At 36.6% G+C, this 25,243-nt stretch overlaps 1 protein-coding gene across 2 annotated transcripts in view; it reads right to left on the reverse strand.

Annotated features, from left to right (window-relative positions):
• Positions 1-25,243, reverse strand: part of PRKD1 (protein kinase D1) — a 335,480-nt gene that overhangs the window by 38,290 nt on the left and 271,947 nt on the right. For both annotated transcript variants that reach the window (XM_065906136.1, XM_065906137.1), the window contains 9 exons: positions 20,171-20,381; positions 18,619-18,696; positions 16,623-16,827; positions 12,603-12,726; positions 11,042-11,119; positions 9,463-9,742; positions 7,439-7,491; positions 5,231-5,303; positions 2,457-2,563 (listed from right to left, as the gene is read on the reverse strand). In XM_065906136.1, coding sequence (XP_065762208.1) covers positions 2,457-2,563; positions 5,231-5,303; positions 7,439-7,491; positions 9,463-9,742; positions 11,042-11,119; positions 12,603-12,726; positions 16,623-16,827; positions 18,619-18,696; positions 20,171-20,381 — 1,209 coding nt within the window. The remainder of the gene's footprint in view (positions 1-2,456; positions 2,564-5,230; positions 5,304-7,438; positions 7,492-9,462; positions 9,743-11,041; positions 11,120-12,602; positions 12,727-16,622; positions 16,828-18,618; positions 18,697-20,170; positions 20,382-25,243) is intronic.

Below are 25,243 nucleotides of genomic sequence, written 5' to 3' on the forward strand. Positions count from 1 at the left end.
TCTATATTTCTGTCTTTGTGCCAGTACCATACTGTCTTGATGACTGTGGCTTTGTAGTAGAGTCTGAAGTCAGGCAGGTTGATTCCTCCAGTTCCATTCTTCTTTCTCAAGATTACTTTGGCTATTCGAGGTTTTTTGTATTTCCATACAAATTGTGAAATTATTTGTTCTAATTCTGTGAAAAATACCGTTGGTAGCTTGATAGGGATTGCATTGAATCTATAGATTGCTTTGGGTAGAATAGCCATTTTGACAATATTGATTCTTCCAATCCATGAACACGGTATGTTTCTCCAACTGTTTGTGTCCTCTTTGATTTCTTTCATCAGTGTTTTATAGTTTTCTATGTTTAGGTCTTTTGTTTCGATGGATGAAACTGGAGCCCATTATACAGAGTGAAGTAAGTCAGAAAGATAAAGAACATTACAGTATACTAACACATATATACGGAATTTAGATAGATGGTGGCGATAACCCTATATGCAAAACAGAAAAAGAGACACAGAAATACAGAACAGACTTTTGAACTCTGGGGGAGAACGTGAGGGTGGGATGTTTTGAAAGAACAGCATGTATATTATCTATGGTGAAACGGACCACCAGCCCAGGTGGGATACATGAGTCAGGTGCTCGGGCCTGGTGCACTGGGAGGACCCTGAGGAGTCGGGTGGGGAGGGAGGTGGGAGGGGGGATCGGGATGGGGAATACATGTAACTATATGGCTGATTCATGTCAATGTATGACAAAACCCACTGAAATGTTGTAAAGTGATTGGCCTCCAACTAATAAAATAATATTAAAAAAAAAAAAAAAAAAAAAAATAAAGATATGAATAAAAAAAAAAAAAAAAAAAGAACCAATATCCTTAGTATAATCAAATTTACAAAAAAAAAAAAAAAAAAAAAAAAAAACCACATTATAATGAAATTTTTGCCAAATGCATGTTTACTGCATCTGAGCTGTTGATTGCAGCTACTCTTTGGCAAAGGAGATAGAATCAGTTTGTGATATATTTTATTTTTCTACTTTACTACAGAGCCAGCAGCTGATAATGTGTTGCCATGCTAGGAAAGCTAATTAAAGGGCTATACAGGGAGAATTAGATGTTCTTCTTCAGTTCCAATAAAAAATAGAAAAGTATAACCATGTTAATTGAAACTCCTCTTATGTCCTGTAAAGAAGGAGAACTGTCTTATCCTTATGCCAACTGTGGCAAGGCTCAGAGGAGTCGGCCTTCAGGACATCAGGTGAGGGTGGACTGGAAGAGGGGGGGTCCAAGTATGGAATGGTGTCACTAAGTTTTCAGACGCAGCAGCTCAATGTGGTCAAGTTAAGAATTTTTTACAAAAGAACCTGAGTAGCCAGCACTAAACTAGGCATGAATTGTCAGCTTAAGATCTGTGGTTATCTTCTTCCAAGAAGGCAGAGAACACTGTGGTAGTTCTTTGAGTTACATTAGTTGTCCAAAAGTACAAAAACACCAGCTTTTAGAACACATGAGTCTCAGAAAAGTCTATGTCATTTTTTAATGTACAGCAACAATTATTTTGGTTGTCTGTACACAAGAGATCCTTTAGGGCAGAAAATCTTATCTTTTTCAACTTTTTTATTATATAAACTCAATAAATGGCATTTATATGAAACAATAAATGAAGAAATGCTATCTGTTTTATTTTGCAAGCAATGCTCAGATGAATATTATTTAATAAAACTATAAATTAGAAATTATGATCAGCTTGTATGTCAAGGAGATAATTATGGAAGTTATATAAAAATGGGCATTTATCAAGGATCTAAACTGTCCAGACTGGACAGCTAGGTTGGCCATATTTAGTAAACAACTGCTCCATTTCCTTTTGATCTGCATAAAAAGTTTTAATAATTTAAAAAATTATGTATATCACATAATACTTTTCATTAAAAATTATGGTTTTAAAAAGGGAATTAGCTTAAAAAATGAGAAGAGTTAAGGAGTAGTCTCAATATTAAATAAAAGGCTTACAGTGAGACACAGAGAGGACATTAATAAGATCAAGATCATCTGATTCTCAGGCATGTATTACTCTTTTACTTGATATGCTGACAGCTACATACTGACATATACTCAATTCATATAATTATCACAGCATAAAGGAGGAGTGTTTATGAAGGCAAGGTCATTGATAATGTAAAACAAAAAGGTCGCAGCATGTCCACTATGGGCAAATGCTGAAACATTATTCATTTAATGAGAATTAATAACACATTAAAACCTAGAATTAAGCACATAAAAAGGAAAAGCTGCTGCCTAGTCTCAGGGAAGATACCACCCAGGCAGTGGTTTGATGCTTGATCTGCCTTTTCACTTATTTAAACATGTTACTAAATATCTATGCCACAGATAATGGGTAATTTTTCTTCGTTTTGCAGAAGTTAATGGGATATATTATAGTCCCCACATAAAAAACAAAAAGTACCTGAAGAATTGCAACCTCATTACGAAGCTGGCTTTCTTGTTTTGTTGGAAACCTTAACTTGTCAATGATCTTAATAGCTACATCTCTTCCTGTTTTACGATGTTTTCCTTTAAAATAAAAAAGAAATATTAGCATAATCTTATTAAAAATCATCTCTATTAAAGAATACCAGAATTTATAAGGACATTTTAGAATTATAAAAATGTTTTACTGAAAAAATTAACATTTCTGGGGAGCACTGACTTTTGCCCATCAAGATTTCATTTCTTAGCTCCATTATTATAGATCAAATATACACTATAAACTTAGCCAAATTCAAAACACAAAAGAATTAGGACATTAAAAGCTATTCATATGAACAACTGATATTTTCTTATAAAACATATGTTTTAGAAAAAGGATATTGAGCTACTTAATATGGAAAATATTCATACCACTGGCAAAAGTACTCTCCTTAAGAAAGGATGAAGTCCTGATAAACTAATGTATGTTATAACAGAAAGAATAAAAATCTTGCCACTAATAGCTTCATGGTCTTGAGCAAACCACTAAAGCTTTCTGAGTTCCTCATCTTCAATGGTAGCACTGTTGTAAGAAATAGATGTAACAAGATATGTACAGTACACAGTGCCCAGATAACTATACACACTCAAAAAACAAGTTATCATCATTATTATCACCATCGTCATCATCTGACAGGCCCTTTACATATATCATAGTCAACGTAATTTTCACAATAAACCTTCCAGGGAATCAAAGGGCCCCCTCAAACTGTCCACTTCTACACTGCCAGATTATAGAAGATACAGAATATAGTCATGCTAATTGAATTTGAAAGTGAAACTAATTACTCACTATTTTTGGTCACATATAAACTAATTCGAAATTCTATTATTTCTATATTTGGTGTAATTCTAGTGTCCCTTCTCCCTACAACCACTTTCACTGTTCCTTCCAACTCCTCCGAGAAGGCTTCCCTTCACAATTGACAAAACTATTGTCTTGTTTTCAGGTTCTTTACTTTGACTGGCTGCAATCTCTATTCCAACTCAGACTTTTACTGTGGCTACTGCCTGCGAGACTGTGGCTTTTTTAGTCCCCACGTTTCTGTCGCTATGGCACTTGACCTGTCTTCTGTGACTGTTCTTATCTGCTTCATCCGTATGTGTCCAGGTGTGACTTTCTCGTCTTCCCTGTGGAGGCCTCCTGCTAAACCCGCTCCTTCACTGGTGGATGTTACAAACAATCTGGCACATGCTGGTTTCTCTAATTTCATTTCTTACCCATTTCACCCTCACACTATATTCAGTTATGTGTATTTACCGTACTTCATGGGCTTCCCTGGTAGCTCAGCTGGTAAAGAATCCACCTGCAATGCAGGAGACCCTGGTTCAATTTCTGGGTCAGGGGGATGCCCTGGAGAAGGGACTGGCTACCCACTCCAGTATTCTTGGGCTTCCCTGGTGGCTCAGACGGCTCAATCTGCCTGCAATCTGCCTGGGTTGAGGAGATCCCCTGGAGGAGGGCATGGCACCCACTCCAGTGTTCTTGTCTGGAGAATTCCATGGACAGAGGAGCCTGGTGGGCTACAGTCCATGGGGTCTCAAAGAGTTGAACATGACTGAGCGACTAAGCATAGCACCATGCTCTATACACCATGATTTTTTTTTTTTGCATGCATGCAATTATGACACTGCAGAACAATTCCCTGTGTTGTACTTAAGTCTCCCCAATCACACTGTTAGGCCTTGACAGAAAGTACAGTGGTTGCTGACTCACTGACAGGTTTTCTGTCAAAAAAAATGATTTGTACATTTTATAAGAATCAAAATTACTTTGTAAAACAGAGTAGAATTTAATTAGTTTTTAAATAAAGAAGCACAATATTATACTATGATAAGTAATAGAATCAAACATTGTGATTATTTCAAAGCACCCCATCTCACAAAAAAGATAATCTGTTACAGATTATATTAAGTAATTAAAAGCTATGAGGCCCTTTTACAGGGCAAGTAAAAAAACTAATATCTTTGATCGGGATGGGGAATACATGTAAATCCATGGCTGATTCATGTCAATGTATGACAAGACCCACTGAGGTACTGTAAAGTGATTAGCCTCCAACTATTAAAAATAAATGGGGAAAAAAAACTGATATCTTTCCTAAGGATTTGAAAAATGTGATTGAACTGACTAGAATCTAAGACAGAAGTTTTAACTAAATTCACCAAATAACCTGAGAATAAGAAAAATGTAAAAATTTAATATTTTACTTCAAACATGTAAAAACTACAAACCTTAACAAAATACATAACATTCCTAAAGATGTTAGAATAGAAGATGCTAGATTCTAACATCTAATAAAGACGTTAGAATAGACTAGTTTTTGCCTAGTTACAAGAATGGATTTCTACAGCATTGTGACAAAATATGCTAAGAGGAAAAAGAATGTTTCCAAATTACAGTTTCCTTGTTTCTCAATATTTTGCCTGTGTAAACCAGTATTTAACCATTATTGTGTATAGAGTTTGTCAACATTTAAGCAAAAGAAATTTTGTAGGAGTAGAAAAATTCCTCTTTCAAAACAGACGTGTGCTAATTTTCCAGTTAGTGATCACCTCAAGAGAAATTTCTAAAAAGGTAAGTGACAGAAAGACATAACATACAAAACACATTTACATATAGGTTTTTATATTCTTCTTGGAGATATTAATTTTCTTAACACAAGTAGCCAAAACTTTAAATTAATAAAAGTATTTGGTGAATCAACATACCTCCATACACAATTCCAAACTGTCCAGAACCCAATACTTCATCAGGAAAAATCTGATAAACTGTGCTGATGTCCTATACGTGCAAGCCCAGAGAAAAACAAACATGAAGTGGAACAACATATTAGTCCTAATAAACTCTATAATTTTAATAAATATATCATTAATACTTGATGAATTTAAGCATAAACAATTTAAATGCCAGATGAAATCTACAATATAATGATAATATTAAAAACTTGTCCTTCAATTTAATGTCGTAATGTTTGAAAATTATTCTGCTCTTAAGCAGCAGAAATTTTTCAGTGTTCAAGTAAATAGGTTTCATTAGGGAGAAAAAAAGACTTAAAACTATATAATGTCATTTACATATATAACGCCAGTATTTAAAAACGGATTTGCTTATGGAGATGGTTATTTAGAAATTTTACATTAAATAATCATGGTTCCCAATCCCAAGTCTGTGTGAGTCCTGATTCCAACCATTTCATTCTTTATGGCTAAAATGGTAAGGCTGCTTGTTTACCAATCATCTACATCAGATGAATTTAAACTGGAAGGAAAAGGGGCTGAATCACTGTGAGTGAGCCAGAGACACAACAAACGGATAATGAAATTCTCATTTATAAGGTGGCCAAACTGTTTCACTTTTTCCACTCATAGAGGTTACAAGTTTCCAAGCATCTACTCTTTCCTCTTTGAAATAATAATTGCTAAGTAAAGCATTCAGTTTTAAATGACTTTGTTTACAGTCTGTGAAATGATGATGACAATCATGAAAGTATACTGTAATACTTTTTCACTTTCAGTATTGCTATGACATACCAAGGAATTTTCTGCCTATCCTCTACCCTTTTACCATTGTCCTTTCAAAACCAAAAGGCCCTTTACATCACATCTTACCCTTTGAATATTCTATATATTCCTATCCTTTTCCTTCGTCTCTTCTCCAGAAAAAAACCATAAGTTCTCTCTAACCTGTGATCCCTTCAGAGTATCTAAGGTTCAGAGTTCAAGGTTGTCTGAAGACAAAAAAAGAAATTAATACTATGTTAGTAGTCTGAGTCCTACTACTTCAAGTATTACTTCATTTTTTTCTAATAGCTCAATGGCCACCTAGAATTTGTGGGTGGAAGAAGCGCAAAGGAATCTAGAATTTGCCAAGAGACTTATAGGTAGATAAGTAGTTCCCAAAGTTTTCTCTGGCTAAGTAAGAGCAACAGAAATCTTTATCTATCTTGTGACTAATAGAATAAGAGGTCTTTATCTGTCTCCTGACTGACTGAACAAGAATACAGCTAATTTTTGTTATGAACTTTTCCTAATTCTCTCAAGCATATTGGTTTTTAGTTTACTTTATGCCAATTTAGTAAAGGTTGCAAAGTTATGCTGGTGATAAATTAAGTTTCATGGAGTTTACTTTTTAAAAAGTAAACTCAGACCAGTGTAAGGCTACAAATATTTTCCTTTTGGTCACAGGCATAGCAGTCAAAATTAAGGGAAAAATCTGAGTCACAGGATGAGGTAGGAAAGGCCTCATTACTTTTGGGCTTCCTGCCACAGTGACAAAGTATAATAAAAAAAAGCAAACATATGACAGAGTGTAAATTAACTTCATAATATGTATATGATCTACATAGAATTTTCAAAAACTGAGCTGATGGAATTAGGTCATACAGTTGACTAGGGTGCTAGAATGTGGCCCCATAAAATCTCATTTACGCAGTTTTATCAGGTCTCCTTAATAAGTACAAGTGATGGTAAGTGTATGTGTAACTCCTTGTCATATGACAGCACTCCTGGGTGGCAATCAGGGAAACAGAATAAGGGCATGTTTAAGCTCCTCATGAAACTCAAATAATTTATCTATTTTATCTGGTATTACATAACATCAACCATTTAAAATTCCAGTATCAAGATGGGTCAAATACATAAAAAATCAGGCACTGCATTATAATTGCTTACCTAAATGAAAAATAGTTATTTAACTCTGCACACTACAGAATAGATTACAGAAAATCACTAAAAATTGATACAATGTAATGTTTCTAAAATTTTATAGAGGAAAAACATCCAAAGGGACCCTATTTAATTTTCTAGAAAATACTAAAAAATTAAAATGTCAGATCAATAACAATGCATTTTATGATGCTCTTATTTTCCAATAAAAGATAACAGTACCAAGTTTTATATTAGTAGGTACATACTCACCACATTTTCTTGAATCTGGCAGTTTGATACTGAAATACTCACAGAAATATCTCCTAGAAATACAAGTTAAAAAATACACAAAAGAAGTAAGAGAGGTAATCGCAAAATAGGTAAACACATGCTTACTCATCAAGCTGCAGGGGTGTTTTTAAATCATAGCAATTAGACTTTTCTAAGAAAATGTCTATTAGAATATTTGTTTGCTTTTACAGTTACAGATTACTCTGTACTTGGCTTTGAAAAATAATAGTATTTTGTCAGTTTAGAGTTGGAAGTCATAAAGATTTGGGTTCAAATTCTGGTTTGCCATTTCTTAACTCTGGTACAAGCAGAAACAACTTAATGCTACTAGGGTCTGATTCCCTTACCCATAAAGCAGGCAAAACATTAACATCCATCTATTGGAGTTATTTTAAAAATAGAGATCTCACATAAAATAGTTAGCACTCAAATAGGCATATATATCTTATTAATATGTACTGAGCTTCCCAGGTGGGGCTAGTGGTAGAGAACCCGCCTGGTGAGTCCCATGGATGAAGGAGCCTGGCAGGATACAGTCCATAGGGTGGCACAGAGTTGAACATGACTGAAGCTACTTAGCACTCATGAATGCAATATGTGCACTGGTTGTAGAGATCAACTAAAAAGTTGTGACAAATCAAATCTATCACAGATCATCAGATCACTGTGATGAGAAAACAGAGGTTTCTTTACCACAGGCTTCATTATTAATAGCCATTATGAGATTTTTAAGTTACATTTGTATACAGATACTCCTCTAAAATATTTTTCAAAAATGAATCCTCCATTTTTGATCTTGATTGAATTCTGGTAAAATTTATCTTATACTACAATGAACTTTGGCCACCTCATGCAAAGAGTTGACTCACTGGAAAAGACCCTGATGCTGGGAGGGATTGGGGGCAGGAGGAGAAGGGGATGACAGAGGATGAAATGGCTGGATGGCATCACCAACTCGATGGGCATGAGTGTGAGTAAACTCCGGGAGGTGGTGATGGACAGGGAGGCCTGGCGTGCTGCAATTTATGGGGTTGCAAAGAGTTGGACACGACTGAGCGACTGAACTGACTGACTAACTGACAATGAACAGAGAGATCTACCTGGGAAAAAAATGATTTAAGAGTTTCTAAGTATTTGAGCACGGAGAAGGCACTGGCAACCCTCTCCATTACTCTTGCCTGGAGAATCCCATGGCCGGAGGAGCCTGGTGGGTTGCAGTCCATGGGGTCACTAAGAGTCAGACACCACTGAGCGACTTCACTTTCACTTTTCACTTTCATGCATTGGAGAAGGAAATGGCAACCCACTCCAGTGTTCTTGCCTGGAGAATCCCAGAGACAGGGGAGCCTGGTAACTGCCGTCTATGGGATCACACAGAGTTGGACACGACTGAAGCGACTTAGCAGCAGCAGCAGCAAGTACTCTGAACACTAAGTCTCCTGCAGAGAGTAGCACATTCGGTGGTTTTGGAGGACTTGTGTTAACTCAGATTTGCAAATAGCATAACTGGCATTCCAGTCAAGCTCGAGCTGACAAGATTACTTCTTTTATCACCAACAAGATTACTTCTTCTTTTATCACCAGGAGCCCAAATTTCTGCTATTATTGGATATATTGGGTTGACATGCATTTGTTCAAATTTTTAATATAAAGTAAAAAATAAAATAGGATAATTTAATGAATGAAACACCATAGTATATACAGCAGCTTTTATTTGGAGATCCCCCCTTTTTTGTTGTTCAGTCACGAAGTCATGTCCAACTCTTTGCAAACCCATGGACCAGGGAGCACACCAGGCTTCCCCGTCCTTTACTATCTCCCAGAGTTTTCCCAAACACATGTCCATCGAGTTGGTGATGCTATCCAACCATATTATCCTCTGTCACCCACTTCTCCTCCTGCTGTCGATTTTTCCCAGTATCAGGGTATTCCAATAAACTAAACATCCCCAAAGGGGTTCTCTTCACCTGTTCTAAAGACAGGCAGAGAACAAGCAGACTCACTGTGCGCGTTGGTTCCTGAACCCACAGAGGACCCCTTGGGTATGACGGGCATGAGAGCATGCTGGATCGCCATCTCCCACATCCTGGCCACATCGGCACCAACACCACTGGTAAGGACACTGCTATTTGGTGGTGGGCTGGAGGGGTTGACCACATTTTCTCCCACATAATACACGATGTTTGCTGTGGTGATCTCGAAACAGTGAGGGTTGGCCCCACTAGGAATTAAAGCTGATGGTTTTGCTGGTTCCAGAGATAAAATTTCTGATAAAGGTATTTCCTGTGGAAAAAAGTGTGTACTAAATGGACTTTATCAAAAGGATAAAACTTTCAAATAAAACTCATGCCAGGGACATGTAAGAAATGACATTATATTCAGCTATCATTTCTATAAAACAGCTTTATAAGACACAGAACATAACTAAGAAAAACACAAAAATAAAATTATCTCCTTTTTCCAGAAAAATTCAAGTGGCTTTTTAGTATGTTCATGCAATAAGAATAAATATGAATAATTTTGAACCTGCATCAAAATCTAAGTCTTAGACTATAAATGATAATTTTAATAGCTGTGAGGTAAAATCACAACCCTTTTGAAATGCATTTGGGTATGAACAGCTGATTTTAAATTTCAACTATTCTTTAAGGCACTGAAAATGAATCATGTAATTTGATTTGATAGATGTTAATATAATAATATAGCCACATGAATAGTTTTAGTGAGGAACACCACAGAGAGTGGTTTTAAAAGCAGTTGCTTTTATTAAGACAATTTTGATATTAAAAAAATTAATCACCATATTGTCTTTTAGGATGGAGAAGGAATAATAACTTTTAAACAACTTTTAAGAAATAATAACTTTTAAAACAAATTTTTAATTTAAAAGTTAATGAGGTTTCCTTTTTCTGTTAGGCCTGTGTAAAGGGGCCATGGAGAACCACACCTACTATCACTGAGCCTTCATTATTCTTGATGGAGCAAATATATACTTTTTCACTCTAACTTTCTTTTGCAACCGTGTTCCACTGGGTGATTTGTTACGTGACATCTGTATTATTTCATGTAGAGAGACAGAATGAAAACAGCTGCTAAATTATTTTTCTAGCAGAAAGTGCTCCTTATGATATTGGCAATATACGGAGGAATCATACAATGTTTCTTAACCCCTAGTGACATATTTGCAGGACTACCAGTGCAAAACAAAACCAAGAAAGTTGGATGGAACAGACTTCAGGAATTTACTTTTCACTAATCTTCTGTGACCCTGAACTTGCTAGTTCAATCACACATCCCTGCTAAAATAGACAGTTAAGCTTCTTCTCCCCCTCCCTCTACCCCACCATCCCATGGGACCAGAAGCATTCCACTGTGAAATTTGAAATTCACAGATGACTAATCAGCTCACAACCTGATTTCCCCCAAATCTAAAAACTACAGAGAAGAAAAAAAATATCTCCCGGAGTAAGCTTCAGAAGAGTCACATTTTTGGGGTGTAATTTTGTATTTCTGATACTCTACATTCCCACAAGAAAGCAAGAGGGGGCATGAGACCGCAGTCAAGGAAACAGTCACCCTTACCTTGTAGTACCTGCTTCCTGTGTCATTCTGAAAGAGGGTAATACATTTGCTATCCAATCTCCAATAGTGCCGCTTCCGCTGAAACAGAAGTTTGATACAGTATCTTTTAAAAATTAAAAAAAAAATCCAAGACAGATAAAATCAAAACATTTTCCCACTGGGGCATAAGGTTTGATAGGGGAAAGTGTGCAGCCTTTGGAAGAGGAAGAGTAACAATTTCAAGACTCTAGAAGGTGTCTATTCAGCAAATGTGTAGTGAGTTTCTACGCCTACATTTGGGAGTTATAAATATTAAAGGAGATGATGTATTAGCACCCAGAGCAGTGCCTGGCACTTAGTGCAGGTAGAATAAATAGAAAACACCATTTTAAAAATTATTTGATGGCTTGAAGAGCTAAAGGTGGATTAACAGCTATAATAAAAGGGCTTCACGGGAGATAAAATGTTTATATTCTATTGTTTTAGAACATAAGGCATGCCATGCTGATCCAGCCAGGCATTCTGGCTTCCATTAGAGAAGGCCCAGGAGAACTAAAGAATGTTGAGCAGGATGGCAAGGCTGACTCCATGGCATCAACCTAACATTAGAGGAATGCATCAATAGCTTGACTTTCTCTTAAGCTTACTACAGATCTAAACATCCATGATTTGATGATCAGGTCCTTGTGTGTCTGTATGAATGCATGTATTTCTTCTTTTCAGACTAAAGTGTCCTAATACTATTCTTGGTCTCTTCCACAACCTGTCTTATATCAGTCAAATATACTAAATACACTTCAAATATTTTACCACATCTAGGGAAGACTGGATGGGATTCAGCTCAGTCCTGCAGTAAGTCATGTAAAGCTCTCTCCAGAAGAGAAGGTTGAGATTACAGACACAGCTGTTAGGTTATAGGTGTCCCTTTACCTAAAGAAATGATAGGAATCCTATGGCTAGGTGGTGATGAGGAAAACACTACCAATAGCTGAGAAAGAAGCTTATTACTAAAGGGCAGTTAAATTGAAACATAAGTCAATACATGCACAACCTCATGCATCAACTATTAGGAAAATAAGAAGTAGTGAGAAACTCAGAGTATAACAAAAATTCTAAATGTGCTGTCTTTTATCTAATAAAATATAAGATTACTATGTTTCTCAACAGGTCAGTTTTTAAGTGAACACTTAAGGATTTAAGAAATATATAACAGTTATCATTTTTTCTCTCCCTAAAATGCAGTGCTCAAAATTTTTTTTGAATCACAGACGAGCATTCTGAAAGTTTTCACGGCTGCTATAAAAAGATAGGTAGACACCAAAGTTGTTTGGGAATCATCTCAAGTGATACAGGGAAATGACTTTGTTTCCCTGAAATTGCTGTCTACAGTCTTTTCTAACACAGTTGTTTGCTCAACTACATGGAACACCCAGAGACTGTGAATATTCTCCCCTGATCCTGTACCCTGCCTGCACTAAGATTTGCTCCTGCTAACCCAGATATCCCACACTCTTGACAGAGCACCAGAAGCTCCTCTAATTTAAGCTCACAAGACAAGACAAGAGCTTGATGTGGATCTTACCAGCGTATCCTTGCTGGTGTAGTGGACCATCCATCCTTCCTTCATCACTGAGCTGCTTTTCCTCTTCGTGTGTTTGACAGACTGTACTACTCTCATGAGTGGGATGTTGTTGCTTGTTGATGGACTTGAAAAGTCAAAATAGTTTAAGAAAGAAATGTTTTTAGATACAGATCTTCTTTTCCTGCCTAAAGCCTTATTTCAGCTATTTCAAAGTGAAAGACAAAAGAAAATTTCAAACCCCATTTTTAGTGAAAGGTATTGTCAGAGTACCATGGTTCAGACTCTGGATTGCTCTGAAGAGTGAGAGGTGCTTTATATGTACATCTTAACAATCCCTAAGCAGAATAGTAAGCATTTAGGTTTTCAGGTGAACTAAACACTTGGTGCTCAGTATTGGCGTAAACATTGGGTAGATTACTATTACAGTGTACGGAGGCCACAGTTCAGAGTCACACGTGAATGATTTGCTTAATAAATATTATAGACACAATATTAATCATTTAGACATAATATGTTAATGTGAATTTCAGTCTCTCTCTACATAATTTCACAAAAATTAGAATCTGCTGTTCAAACTGTCTTTTAAATAACTATTACTCATGGAATTATGCCCCTCCTTCATCTCCTTCTTTTATATCTCTGTGTCTTCACTGACCCACCACTTACATGCCACCAATATTTTGATACTAAAGAAATGTTCACCTTCAAAAGAAAGTGGGGGCATAGGCATTTTTCAGTATTTGAAAAATATTTCTTATATTATTAAATGAAATAAAATCCAATTATTTTACTGCTCTCATGAACAATTTTAGTTATGAAGTGCCAATGAATAGGGCACTTATAAAATGGACATAAAAGTGTGAATACACTTTGAAATACAAATCAGAGGTTTGGGAGCTATTTTTGTAGAGCTAGGTAATACACATTTCAGGCTCTGCAGGATACTTAACTTGGGCATTGTGCAAGAGCAGCCACAGCCATAGCTATGGACGGGCACAGCTATGTTCCAATAAAACTATGACACAACAGGGAACAGACCGATCTGGCTATAGTGTACTGACCACTAATATAAAAAATGGGGATCAGTTACAAATCCAAAGTACAGATAATCAAATCACAAACACGAAACTCCACACACTTCTGAAACAAAATCAAGAGCAGTAAGGTCCAAACATAAGTGATTCTTGTAACAAAGTGTTAGTGGCTCAGTCGTGTCCGACTCTTACTGACCCCATCGACTGTGGCCTACCAGGCTCCACTGTCGGTGGGATTGTCCAGGCAAGAATACTGGAGTGGGCTGCCATTTCCTCTCCAGGGGACCTTCCCCACCCAGGGATCAAACCTACGTTATCTACATTGTGGGCCAACTATGAAATAGATGGTATCTGCTAAGGTTGATCCCTTGAGCTATGTATTTGCACACAGCAAGCTTTGAATAAATATTAACTTAGTAGTAAATTTTCTGTTTGCAAGTATGTGTAACCCTCACATGCAAAAGAAAATGGGTCAAAAAATGAGGCAATACCAGGAAAGGATGCAAGCTACACTTCTCCAAGGGAATCCTGACCTCCGAGCTCCAAACTTAGGAGCTTCCTCATTTATAAAGAAATTATAGGAAAAGTTTGGACATGTTTCAGCTTGGTTCCAGACCACAGAGACAAAACAAACATGGCAAAAAAGCAAGTCACATGAATTTTTCGGTTTCCCAGTGTATATATGTTATGTTTGCACTATACTGTGGTCTATTAAATGTGTTATATAGCATTATGCCTAAAAAAAATCAATGTATATTCTTTAATTAAAGATTAGTTTATTGCTAAAAACTGCTATCATCTCAGCCTTCAGGCAAGATGTAGTCTTTTTGCTGGTGGAAAGTCTTGCCTTATTGTTGATGGCTGCTGACCCATGAGGATGGTGTTTCTTGAAAGCTGGTATTGACTGTGGCAATTTTAAAAAATAGGACAACAACAAAGTCTGCCACATCAATTGATGCTTCCTTTCAAAAATGATTTTCCCGTAGCACACAATGCTGTTTTATAGCATTTTACCCACAGAACTTCTTTCAAAATTGGACTCAAACTGTGTACTGCATTATAAATTAAATGCATGTACTACTAGTATTACTCTAAATCCTTTGTTGTCATTTCTACAATCTTCACAGCATCTTCATCAGGAGTAGATTCCATCTCAAGAAACCACTTCCTCTGCTCAACTCTTAAAGTTTTATCATGACACTGCAGTCACAGTTTCAGGCTCCATTTCTACTTCTAGTTCTCATGCTATTTGCACATCAGCAGCTACTTCCTCCACTCACAGTCATCCATGAGGCTTACAAACAACTTCTCCCAAACTCCTGTTAATGCTGATATTCTGACCTCTTCTCATTAATCATGAATATTATTAATGGTATCTGAAGAGAAAATCCTTTTCAGCTTTTCAGTTGACTTTGTCTAGATCTATCAGAAGAATCATTATCTATTTGGCAATCTTACAAAATGTATCTCTAAAAATAATAAAAGTTAAAATTAGTCCTTGATCCATGGGCTATAGAACAGATGCTGTGTCAGAAGGCATGAAAACAATGAGAATCTTACCGTCCATCTCCATCAGAGCTCTTGGGTGACCAGGTGCATTGTAAATGAGCAACAGCATTTTGAAAGGAATTTTTTTTCCTGAGCAATAAATTTCAACAGTGGACTTAAAATATTCAGTAAACTATGTTATAAACAGATGCGTTGTCATCCAGGCTTTGTTGTTCCACTTATAGAACATAAGCAGAGTGGATTTGGTATAATCATTAAGGGTTGTAAGATTCTTCAGAATGGTAAATGAGCACTGGCTTCAACTTAAACTTACCAGCTTCAAAATCAGCCTGTCCTTTGAAGCTCTAATGCCAGCCTGTCCTCTGAAGCTTTCATCTTCTAGCTGTGAAAGTCTTAGATGACACTGGCTTCGAATACAAAGCTGCTTTGTCTATATTGAAAACGCTATGTGTAGCTATCTTCATTAACTTAGCTAGATTTTTTGGTAACTTGCTGCAGTTTGTACATCACCACTTGATGCTTCACTTCATACTTTTATGTTATGGCGATGGCTTATCCAGTCTTTAATAGCTTCAAACTCTTCTTCTGTATCTTCCACACTGCTCAGTCTTCATAGAATTGAAAAGAGTTAGGACCTTGATCTGGATTAGGTTTCGCTGTAAGGGAATGTTGTTGCTGGTTTGAACTTCTATCAAGGTTAAACTACCTCCATCAGCAACAGTGCTTTTTGCTGTCTTATCATTTATGTGTTTACTGGAGTAGCACTTTTAATTCCATCAGGAACTTTTACTTCGCATCGACAACCTGGCTGATGGCTTACCTCAAGAGGCTGAGCTTCTGACCCATCTCAGCTTTCAATATGCCTTCATCACTAAGCTTATTCATTTCCAGCTTTTGATTTAAAGTGAGAGATACATGAATGTTTCATCTGAACACTTGAAAGCAATTGTAGGGTTATTAACTAGCTTAATTTCAATACTGTTGTGTCTCAGGGAACAGGGAGGCCTGAGGAGATGGAGAGAGACAGGAAAGTGGCTTGCTGGTAGAGATGTCGTAACACATAACATTTATTGATTAAGCTTACTATCTTATACAGGCATGGTTTGTGGTGTCCCCAAACAATTACAATAGTAACCTCAAAGTTCACTAAACATAGATCACCCTAACAAACATAATAACGAACATGTGTGAAATATTGAGAGAATTACCAAAATGTGACAGAGATGCAAAGTGAGTAAAAGCTGTTGGGAAAATGGTACTGATAGGTTTGCCCTACCCAAGGTTGCCACAGAGGTTCAATTTATTAAAAAAAAAAAAAATGGAATACCTGTGAAGTGCAATAAAGTAATAAAACCAGGTATGCCTGTAAACACAACTTTAAGTTTTCTCTATAATAGATTAAAATATCAAAGAGCTTTAAAAAGTAAATACCACTTGGGGCTCGCCTGTTTGGTCAAGCCTGGGAGTGCACCCTCACCTGATGGTTCTGTTGGAGTCCTCGTGGTCTGGGTCTGGATCCTGCATTTCCCCACTGTCGTTCTGGCACTCGGCCATCACCATCTCAGCATCCTGGACCATTGCCTCTTCCATGTCATCCATGAGCCCACTGTTTCTTTCACTGTCATTGTCATCGCTCCCTTCTTCCATGACTATGTCAGACTCTGCCCCAGGGCTAAGCAAATCTACAAAATTGTTTTGCACCCGTGAACATAAGCTTAGTATCCTAGAGCCAAGACTTAAGAGAAAGTTAGACAATTCTAAAACAAATCAATTGGAAGCCCTAAAAATATAGTCATGTGAATAATTCTTTTCTTTTACTTTCCTTTTAAACTTTAGCTCATAAGTATCTGAATTTATGAGAGGATAAATATATAATTTTACAAGTAGATGCTCATTTTTTAGGCCTCTAAGCCTAGAAGCATAAAAACGTCATGGGGAACCTTGGAAGAATGCCAAGGGGTGATAGAGAAACAAAGTGCTAGGAAGCAAAGTGATACCAGTGAAGAGGAAACTAATCTTATTTCAGTAGCACAGCACCCTGGGGGGAAGAAGAAGTATGTGGGAGGATGTGGGAAACTTTCACATGCAAGAACACTAAATGTCACTGACTCCTGATATCCCAGTAACTTTTAAAATCATGAATTTCAATATATTAAATTGGTCACATAAGCAGCAGTGTTTAAAAAACTATCAAATATTTGATATTTGAAATAATACTGAATCCTGCCATAATACAGTTGATGCAAATGTAGTATAATTACTTACTAATATAAAGTTCTTACTTTAAAATTAGAAAACAGACTGATTAGAGACTATTTAAGGCTGATGGTTTAAATAGCCTGCCAAGTTTGGAAAACGCACATTTTTCCAGATTTTTCAGACTGTATGAAAAAATGCAATTTCAAATTAATCAATATAACAAAAACTATACTGTTTCCCTTTGGTTCCAGTTATCCAGTACAGGTTGACATTTCCTGGGCCTGAATAAAATCAATACCACACGCCACTTAAACTGGGAAGACTGCCAAGTTTTTATCTTTGGCAGCAGTGCAAAGCCAAAAACTACTATGGGAATGTTTTCCTAGAGAGCTTCCTCTTCTTCTAAAGAAGAAAGTAGAGAACACAGATAATCACTTGTTCTTCAGGATTTTAGCAATACAGAAATACTCAACCAGCTTCTCTGATCTTTTATTACCAGTTTTCTTCTCAGAGGAATCAATAATCTGATAACAGGCTGAAAGTCTAATGCAGTCTACTATCTATGGGAAAAGTCAGTCTGGGAATCTGTGTCAAATGTTTTGTTCAGAATCCATAAGGAATTCTACCAGGGAAGAAAATGAGAGCTGTTACTTTTAGAACACAGCATTTTTCTTAGGATTCCTTCAAACTTAATCTATGCAATTAAAGTATTCCCAAAGGAATATTCCTCAATATAGAAAAGGATATGAAGCTTTTAATTGGCTGAATTAAATTTCCTTTTATTATTATTAAAGATGCATGTTAAGAAGCACATACACAATGAACACAGTAACTGGATGGATGAAGAAAGTAGGTAACTGTTTCTGGTCAATTTCTGTGATTCTTCCCTTGACTGACAGGGAATAAGAGTTAACTTCTGTCTCAATGCTTGGAATAAAAAGGATGGAGGAAAAGACTGATAGGTATAACTTGCAGACATTACAACAAATTCTGCATTTCTGAATGAAATAGGATAGGTGTAGAAAATAAGGGGGTTGGGGAAGAAATCCTGGATATCCACGTTTTCAGTACGAGGTGGTTCACCATGTAAAAATCCAGAAAATCTCTGGTCTTTAACATAACCCAATGATGGGTACTTTTCTACAGTAAAGTAGGACAGAGGCTATAATTTATTGGGTCACAAGTATCTGAATGGAAACAAAAGTAAAAAAAATCCCTCTAAGTCCTATATGACACATGCCTTAAGAGGGAGAGAAGGCTGACCTTTTACCTACCTCCGTTAATGGTCACTTCACCAAGGCAGTTGTTGGGCACTTTTGGTGCACAGCGTTTATGACAGTTGAATCTGCAATCTAATCACAATGATTTTATTTTTGGTGGCTTAAACAACAAATGCAGGAGACCTGGGTTGGACCCCTAGGTCTGGATGATCCCCTGGAGAAGGGAACGGCTACCCACTCTAGGATTCTTGCCTAGAGAATTCCACGGACAAAGGAGCCTGGTGGGCTACAGTCCATGGGGTTGCAGCGACTAACACTTTCACTTTCAAAACAACAGAAATTTATTCTCACACAGGTCTGGAAGATAGAAATCCAAAATCCTCCTCCAGAAGCTCCAGGGGAGAATCCTGATGACTGGATTCTGATGGTGGCTGGCATTCCTTGGCTTGTGGCCACATCACTCTAATGTTAGCTTCTGTGGTCATGTCACCTTGTCTTTCTCTGTGTCAAATATCCCTGTTTCTGTCTGGTAAAGATGCTGTGATTACATTGAACTCTCCTGGATAATCCAGGCTGAACTTCCCATTTCAAAAGCCTTAAGTTAATCACATCCACAGAGACCCATTTTCTATATAAGGTACCATTTACAGGTTCTGGGGATTAGTACTAGGACACCTTTAAAGGCCAGTATCAGCAACCACAAGTATGGACACAGGGGAAAGGTTAGATGATGATCAGAAGAGAGGCTAGGGTCAGAGCCAGAGGAGCAAGGTGGAGAGTTATGTGTACATGGTGAGGGGAGGAGGGAATGTTCACAGGAATCAACCTGGGATCAACATCCAAACGAACAAGGGTGGTCAGGAAGCCTGTCTGAGATGACGCTAACCATGCACCTTCCGGCTGGTCCCTCCAGGCCAGAGTAGGAAACAGAGGACAAATGACAGAATCCTGACATTAGGGGAGTGTGAGGTTGAGCCAGGGAAGGCCACTGAGGCAGTGGGGGAAGGAAGGGTAAGCCTTTCATCTATACTGACCTGTGAGTGAATTAGAAAACACACCCCTTTCTCAAGATGCTTCACTAGCAGCCTTGGAAAAGTATTACCACACTGCTATTGTAAGAGCAAGCGCACTTTCAGGGACAGTACTGTAGTTAACACAAATCTAATGAGGCCCCTTAGATCTACACAGAGCGTGCAACATCACAGATGTTGGAATAAACATGTCCAGTAGGGTGCAAGAATCAGGGCGAGCGAGGTTGAGGAGTTCCCTGGTCCGAATGGGAGGCTGAAGGGGGCTTAGGTAAGATCCAGCATGGGCTTCACTGCTGCCCGTGGGTAGGTTTCTAAAGCCATCCATCCATCATGTATTATCTCAGTGGGCTAGGTCCACTGAAACTGTCAGGAGGAGGTGGACAAAGGAGCAGGAGGTGAAGGTCTTGAAGGCTGTTTTATTTGGGGCTGATGTTGTAATCACAATGATTTTAAAAGAAAATATTAAAACCAAGCATTCATCTAGAAAGACAGGTTATGAGGATAACCATAATTTCAAATGGATAAGGATCAAGTGTTGGCTGGTGACAAATACTTGGTGGCAAAGCTATCCTTACCTTTGCACTGCAGGCCCTGCCTGAAGAGCCCCTTGAGGAGCTTCTTGCAATACTGGCACACAGTGGGCCGGGTATACGAGTGGATGACGAACGTGTGCGGCACTTTAACTTTGGACAGCAGGATCTTGTCGAGCTGGATGGGTCGCCCAATGTACGACTGGGAATTTGACCTCTTCTCTCGACCAATGAAGGACTCAGACGGTGACTTTTGCTATACGTTTGAAAGACAACAGGGGACAATAAGTTGTAAAAGACTGATTTATACGTGTATGTATTTTTATTTTCATTTTGATTTAATTTTTCAACAAAAGGGTTCACATTATTACTGACCCAAGGCACCAGTGCAGAAAAACTGACACAAAGAGAAAAACCATTTTCCCAATAAAACACATCCAGCTGTTCAGAGAGTAGTGATGTTCCCAGAGTGATACAGTTAAGACGCAAGCGACCTTGACACAGCATAATATATTTATGTATTTTTAAACTGCTTTTTGTTTTACTATTGCATTTAGAAGACTGATTGTTAAGAATGTCAGAGGAATAAACTAAAACTATGTTTCTGTTTTTTAATGTAATTTACTTCCCCTTTACTTCTTACTTGAGTACTTTGCTTTTACATTGAAAACAGAACTGGAGATCAGAATATTTGAACCTGATTTCTGGGACTTTAAAATAATTTTCAGCTTTTTAGTTTCACTTGTTTTAATGGAGAAATATAAAATTGAAAGCAAACCAAAATATGGTTCTAAATCTCACTGCATACACTACTTCACTGACATTTACTAAAGATTCACATGTACAAGATATAAGAAATTCAGGAGGATAATAAATGAAAAGCAAATCCCCCCAGTCTGTCCCACATACTACCTCATCTGAAAAGGGCTGACAGTGTCTTTGGATTTTCTCAAAAAAAAAAAAAAAAAAAGTATAATTTAAAATTATTCTTCAACCATATAAAAGTAGAGTTACAATTATACTATCATTTATATAATTGAGAAACAGTGACTACTAGTTTCTATAAGATTCAAAAATATTAATGTTTTGGTTACAATTATACCTCTGTACACTCTGTTTCTCATTTTGTAATTATGTTATCAGCTCAGTATATAGATTTAAAAAAATAAATGAATTAAAATGAACTCTGTTTCCAGTGTTTTTGAACAATTTCATGGTATCTCTTGATATCATGGAAATGCACTTGGGAATCATCAGAAATAATAATCATTGGAATAAAAGAACTGAATTACTTTTTAATAGTCATTATAATTATATAATTCATTTATTAAGCTCTTAACTTAGTATTATCTCTGAATAATCACTGTTTTAGGTACCTTATAAGACAGGCCTTGTTATCTATAGTTGAGGCATCTAATTCTGGGGTCAAATGCTAGTACATAGTACAGTCAAAACACAAATCTACATTTGTCTGCTTCTAGAGCCCTTGTATTATCACCTTACTTAGTTAATTTCTAATTTGGGTAATTACTGAAAAGATGGGAAACAAATCATATATACATATAATTTCTATCCCTTTCAATGCCTATCTGCACCAAATGGGAAAATTTTGATTTACAGGTTTCACTAGCTGCAATAAAAACAAATTTGAAATGAGGCTCTACTTAGGGATATTATGTCTACAGCTACATTTATAACTTCAATTTCATAAAAAACTATGAAGCAGAATTATTCTGGAAGGGCTCAACTCTTACAGAGACATCATGGGAGCTTTTAAAAATGAGTCTAAGGTTTGCCAAATCAGAATCATAAATACATTGAATAAATACCTTCAATGGAATTTAATTTTACTGGAAAATAATTAAATTCACTGGGTTAGGTCCCTGTTTTAACAATCCAATGGGCCAGTTTTAAGTACACTAAAATGAAAAGTGGTATTTTTCCACAGTTGGAAAGTTTCACCACTCAAAATAAAAGCTGATCTGTTGTCACACTTTCTTAGCAGACTTACCATGTTCTCAAATTTGGAAAATCATATGAAAAGTTGACCAAATTACTTTTCAGTTCTTTTCCTTAAGAGACTTAATTCTAAGCTGTGTAGACAAAGCCAGTTTGATGTTGGATTATTCATATACCATGGGGCAAATTCACTTAGATGAGCAAGAGGCAACCAGATAAAGCTGAATGTTTTCTTCTCACCCAACACGGTAACATTCACATAAACATTACCATAAACTACAAGAACCAGAATTATTCCTGAGAAGAGTTTTCATTTATTACCTCCAAGGCAGGATTACATTAGAAATTTTAAAATGTTACATGATTTTAGGGAAAAGAAACTGGCTATTATTTTGTGGCTAAGTCTGTACTACACATTCAGGCAAAGATGAGATTCACACAGCCACATGTGCCCTTGGCACTGAATAACAATAAACTGCAGATTTATAATGTCAAAATGAAGACTAAAAAAAACAATGAAGACTAATAGCATTGAAGATATGATAGCAATTTAAGATTTTTAACAACATTATCAAAGGGTCCTCTTGTCATTTATGTATGGCATCTTAAAATCAACTAGCAACACAACCATTCTCATGATTCCCTTTTCTTACAGTTTCAAATATAATCAGTCATTTTCAATGCAGCCCCTATTTCTAAATAAAAAAGTGAAGTTTTAAAATCATGAGATGGGGTGCATACATGCGGGAATTGATGTACTACTGGAAGGAGACTGAGTTGTTAATTTTACTACGTAACAAACACTTTGGTAAAGGGATGTTCTGTCTGCAGAACTGTATTCTATGTTTCTGAGAGTTTACACATATACATTTATACCTGCTTTTCCCTGTTATGCAGCAAAATTAAGAGCTAAGACAAAAAAAGAAGACTGGGTTACTATATGATGATTTTGTAAATGCTTATTGAAATATTTATCCATTCTTCAAAGTGTGGATAAAAAGCCTTACTGATATATAAGACATTGTAAAACAAACATAAAAATAAGATCCTATGAAATAAGGCCATTGACCTGCAATATAAATTTACATTTATAATATTTATCTATATCATTGGTTACATAAATGTTTAACATCCATCATTTCTGGAATCCTGCCAATCATTCCTTCTAATAATATAAAACCAAATAAAACGCTTCTAAGGATTTTCCGAATCAGTGATACATTTTGATTAATAACTCACAGTTACCATTTTAAGAAAGTTACTAGTTGTAATTTCCATTTTTATGTGAAATCTCATTTGAAGGTATATACGCCAAAAATCCATATTACCACATTTTTTTGTTTGATGCATCAAGCTACAGAGTAGGCAAAAATTCAGAAGTTAGTAATTTTAAAAGAAATAGAGAATGGTTTAAAAAATCTCATTGATTTAAATTAAACTAGCTTGGACTTTAAGATAATTTCAATAGGAAAGCAGACTTACAATTCAAAGTGTAATGCTGACTTAAATAACTAGTTTTTATGGAAGAATCTGACTGCAATGCAGAAGCCCTGGGTTTGATTCCTGGGTTGGGAAGATCTCCTGGAGGAGGGCATGGCAACCCACTCCAGTATTCTCACCTGGAGAAGCCCATGGACAGAGGAGCCTGGCGGGCTACAGTCCATGCAGTCGCAACAAGTCAGACACGACGGAGCGACTAAGCACAGTACATGGATGTTATGCATTATTAAACAAAGTGAAGAGATATGGTATCATTGCATTTCTTCATTAACTTACTTCATTTTAATATTTTTTATGTACTTGTATATTTGTATTAAGGGAAGTGAAAGTGCTAGTTGTCAACAGTGTCTGACTCTTTGAAACCCCACGGACTATAGCCCGACAGGCTCCTCCATCCACGGAATTCTCCAGGCAAGAATACAGGAGTCGGTAGACATTCCCTTCTGGGGATCTTCCCGACCCAGGGATCGAACCGGTGACTCCTGCATTATAGGCAGATTCTTTACTGTCTGAGCCACCAAGGAAGTATATTTGTATACTTAATCATTATAAGTACATTACCTTACATTTTAAAATATGATCTTTAATTATGGTAGAGAAAATTCTCGCTTACCTATCAATACTAGTGAAGTTTTTACTAGGTTTACTAGTTTAACTAAATGGTGTTTAAATTAATCTCCATTGTTACTTGCTGTTCCAGTCTGGCACTGTATATTTGGTGAACCTGGGCAATCTGCAGAATGAATGTTGTGTTTTTTTTCCCCTGGGAATAGAGAGGAAAGTTGAAATATTTTAGAAAGGGAGCAGCAAACAGCAACATTTTGTTTCATTCTGCTTCATTATTATGTGTAGAGCAATGACTGGCTCAAAACTCTGAAGAGATATAATATTCTCTTCTCTATAATTATGGTAAGCACATGCAAGAGGATGTGCTTCTAAAAATTTACATTTTTACATGAGCCATTGGTCTTATGTATTGTTCTTTTCCTGAGTGGAGGAGTTTGGATCAAATTGTAGGTGTGAAACTTTTTTGAGAGCTGACATCACTGTATGACATGGTATTGGTATGGACTGATGTCAGTGATCTGATTTGGGAAATTACAGATGATGAAGAGTATAAAGATCTCTCTTATTTTCATTGTAAGAAGGATCACAGTCATGAATGGGAGAAAATATGAAAACAGAAAAATGATGAAAGCTGAATTTTAAAGCCAAGATTAGACATTAAAGATTCTAGAGATTAAAATGTTTTTAAAGACTGTGGTTTCCTGGTGTCTGTAACATCCAAATGTTAACAGTGTTTCATGTGAAATGACTGCCAAAGTTAAAAACTGTATGCCCTGAACACCTACTTATAGAGACAATGCATCTTGCTTTTCTAGACACTGAATCTGTTTTTTAACCTGCTATATTAAATAATGACTCAGCAAGTTTGGAACCCTCCCAGGAAATGACTGCTTAGATTACATTATGGAAACTCCAACTGCCAGCACATCTTTAAACATTCAACAGGACTCTGAAACAATTTCCCAACAAGGTATATTCCACTTCACAGTTCAAAATGAATTCTCTTTATTAGTAAATCTAAAAAACAGAAGGGAAAAACTGCCTTTACTTGTGGTTTCATGTCATTTATGTAAAAATTAAAAATAAGATTTC

Source organism: Muntiacus reevesi, chromosome 15 (genome assembly GCF_963930625.1).
Source record: "Muntiacus reevesi chromosome 15, mMunRee1.1, whole genome shotgun sequence".
In the NCBI taxonomy this organism is placed as follows: Eukaryota; Metazoa; Chordata; class Mammalia; order Artiodactyla; family Cervidae; genus Muntiacus; species Muntiacus reevesi.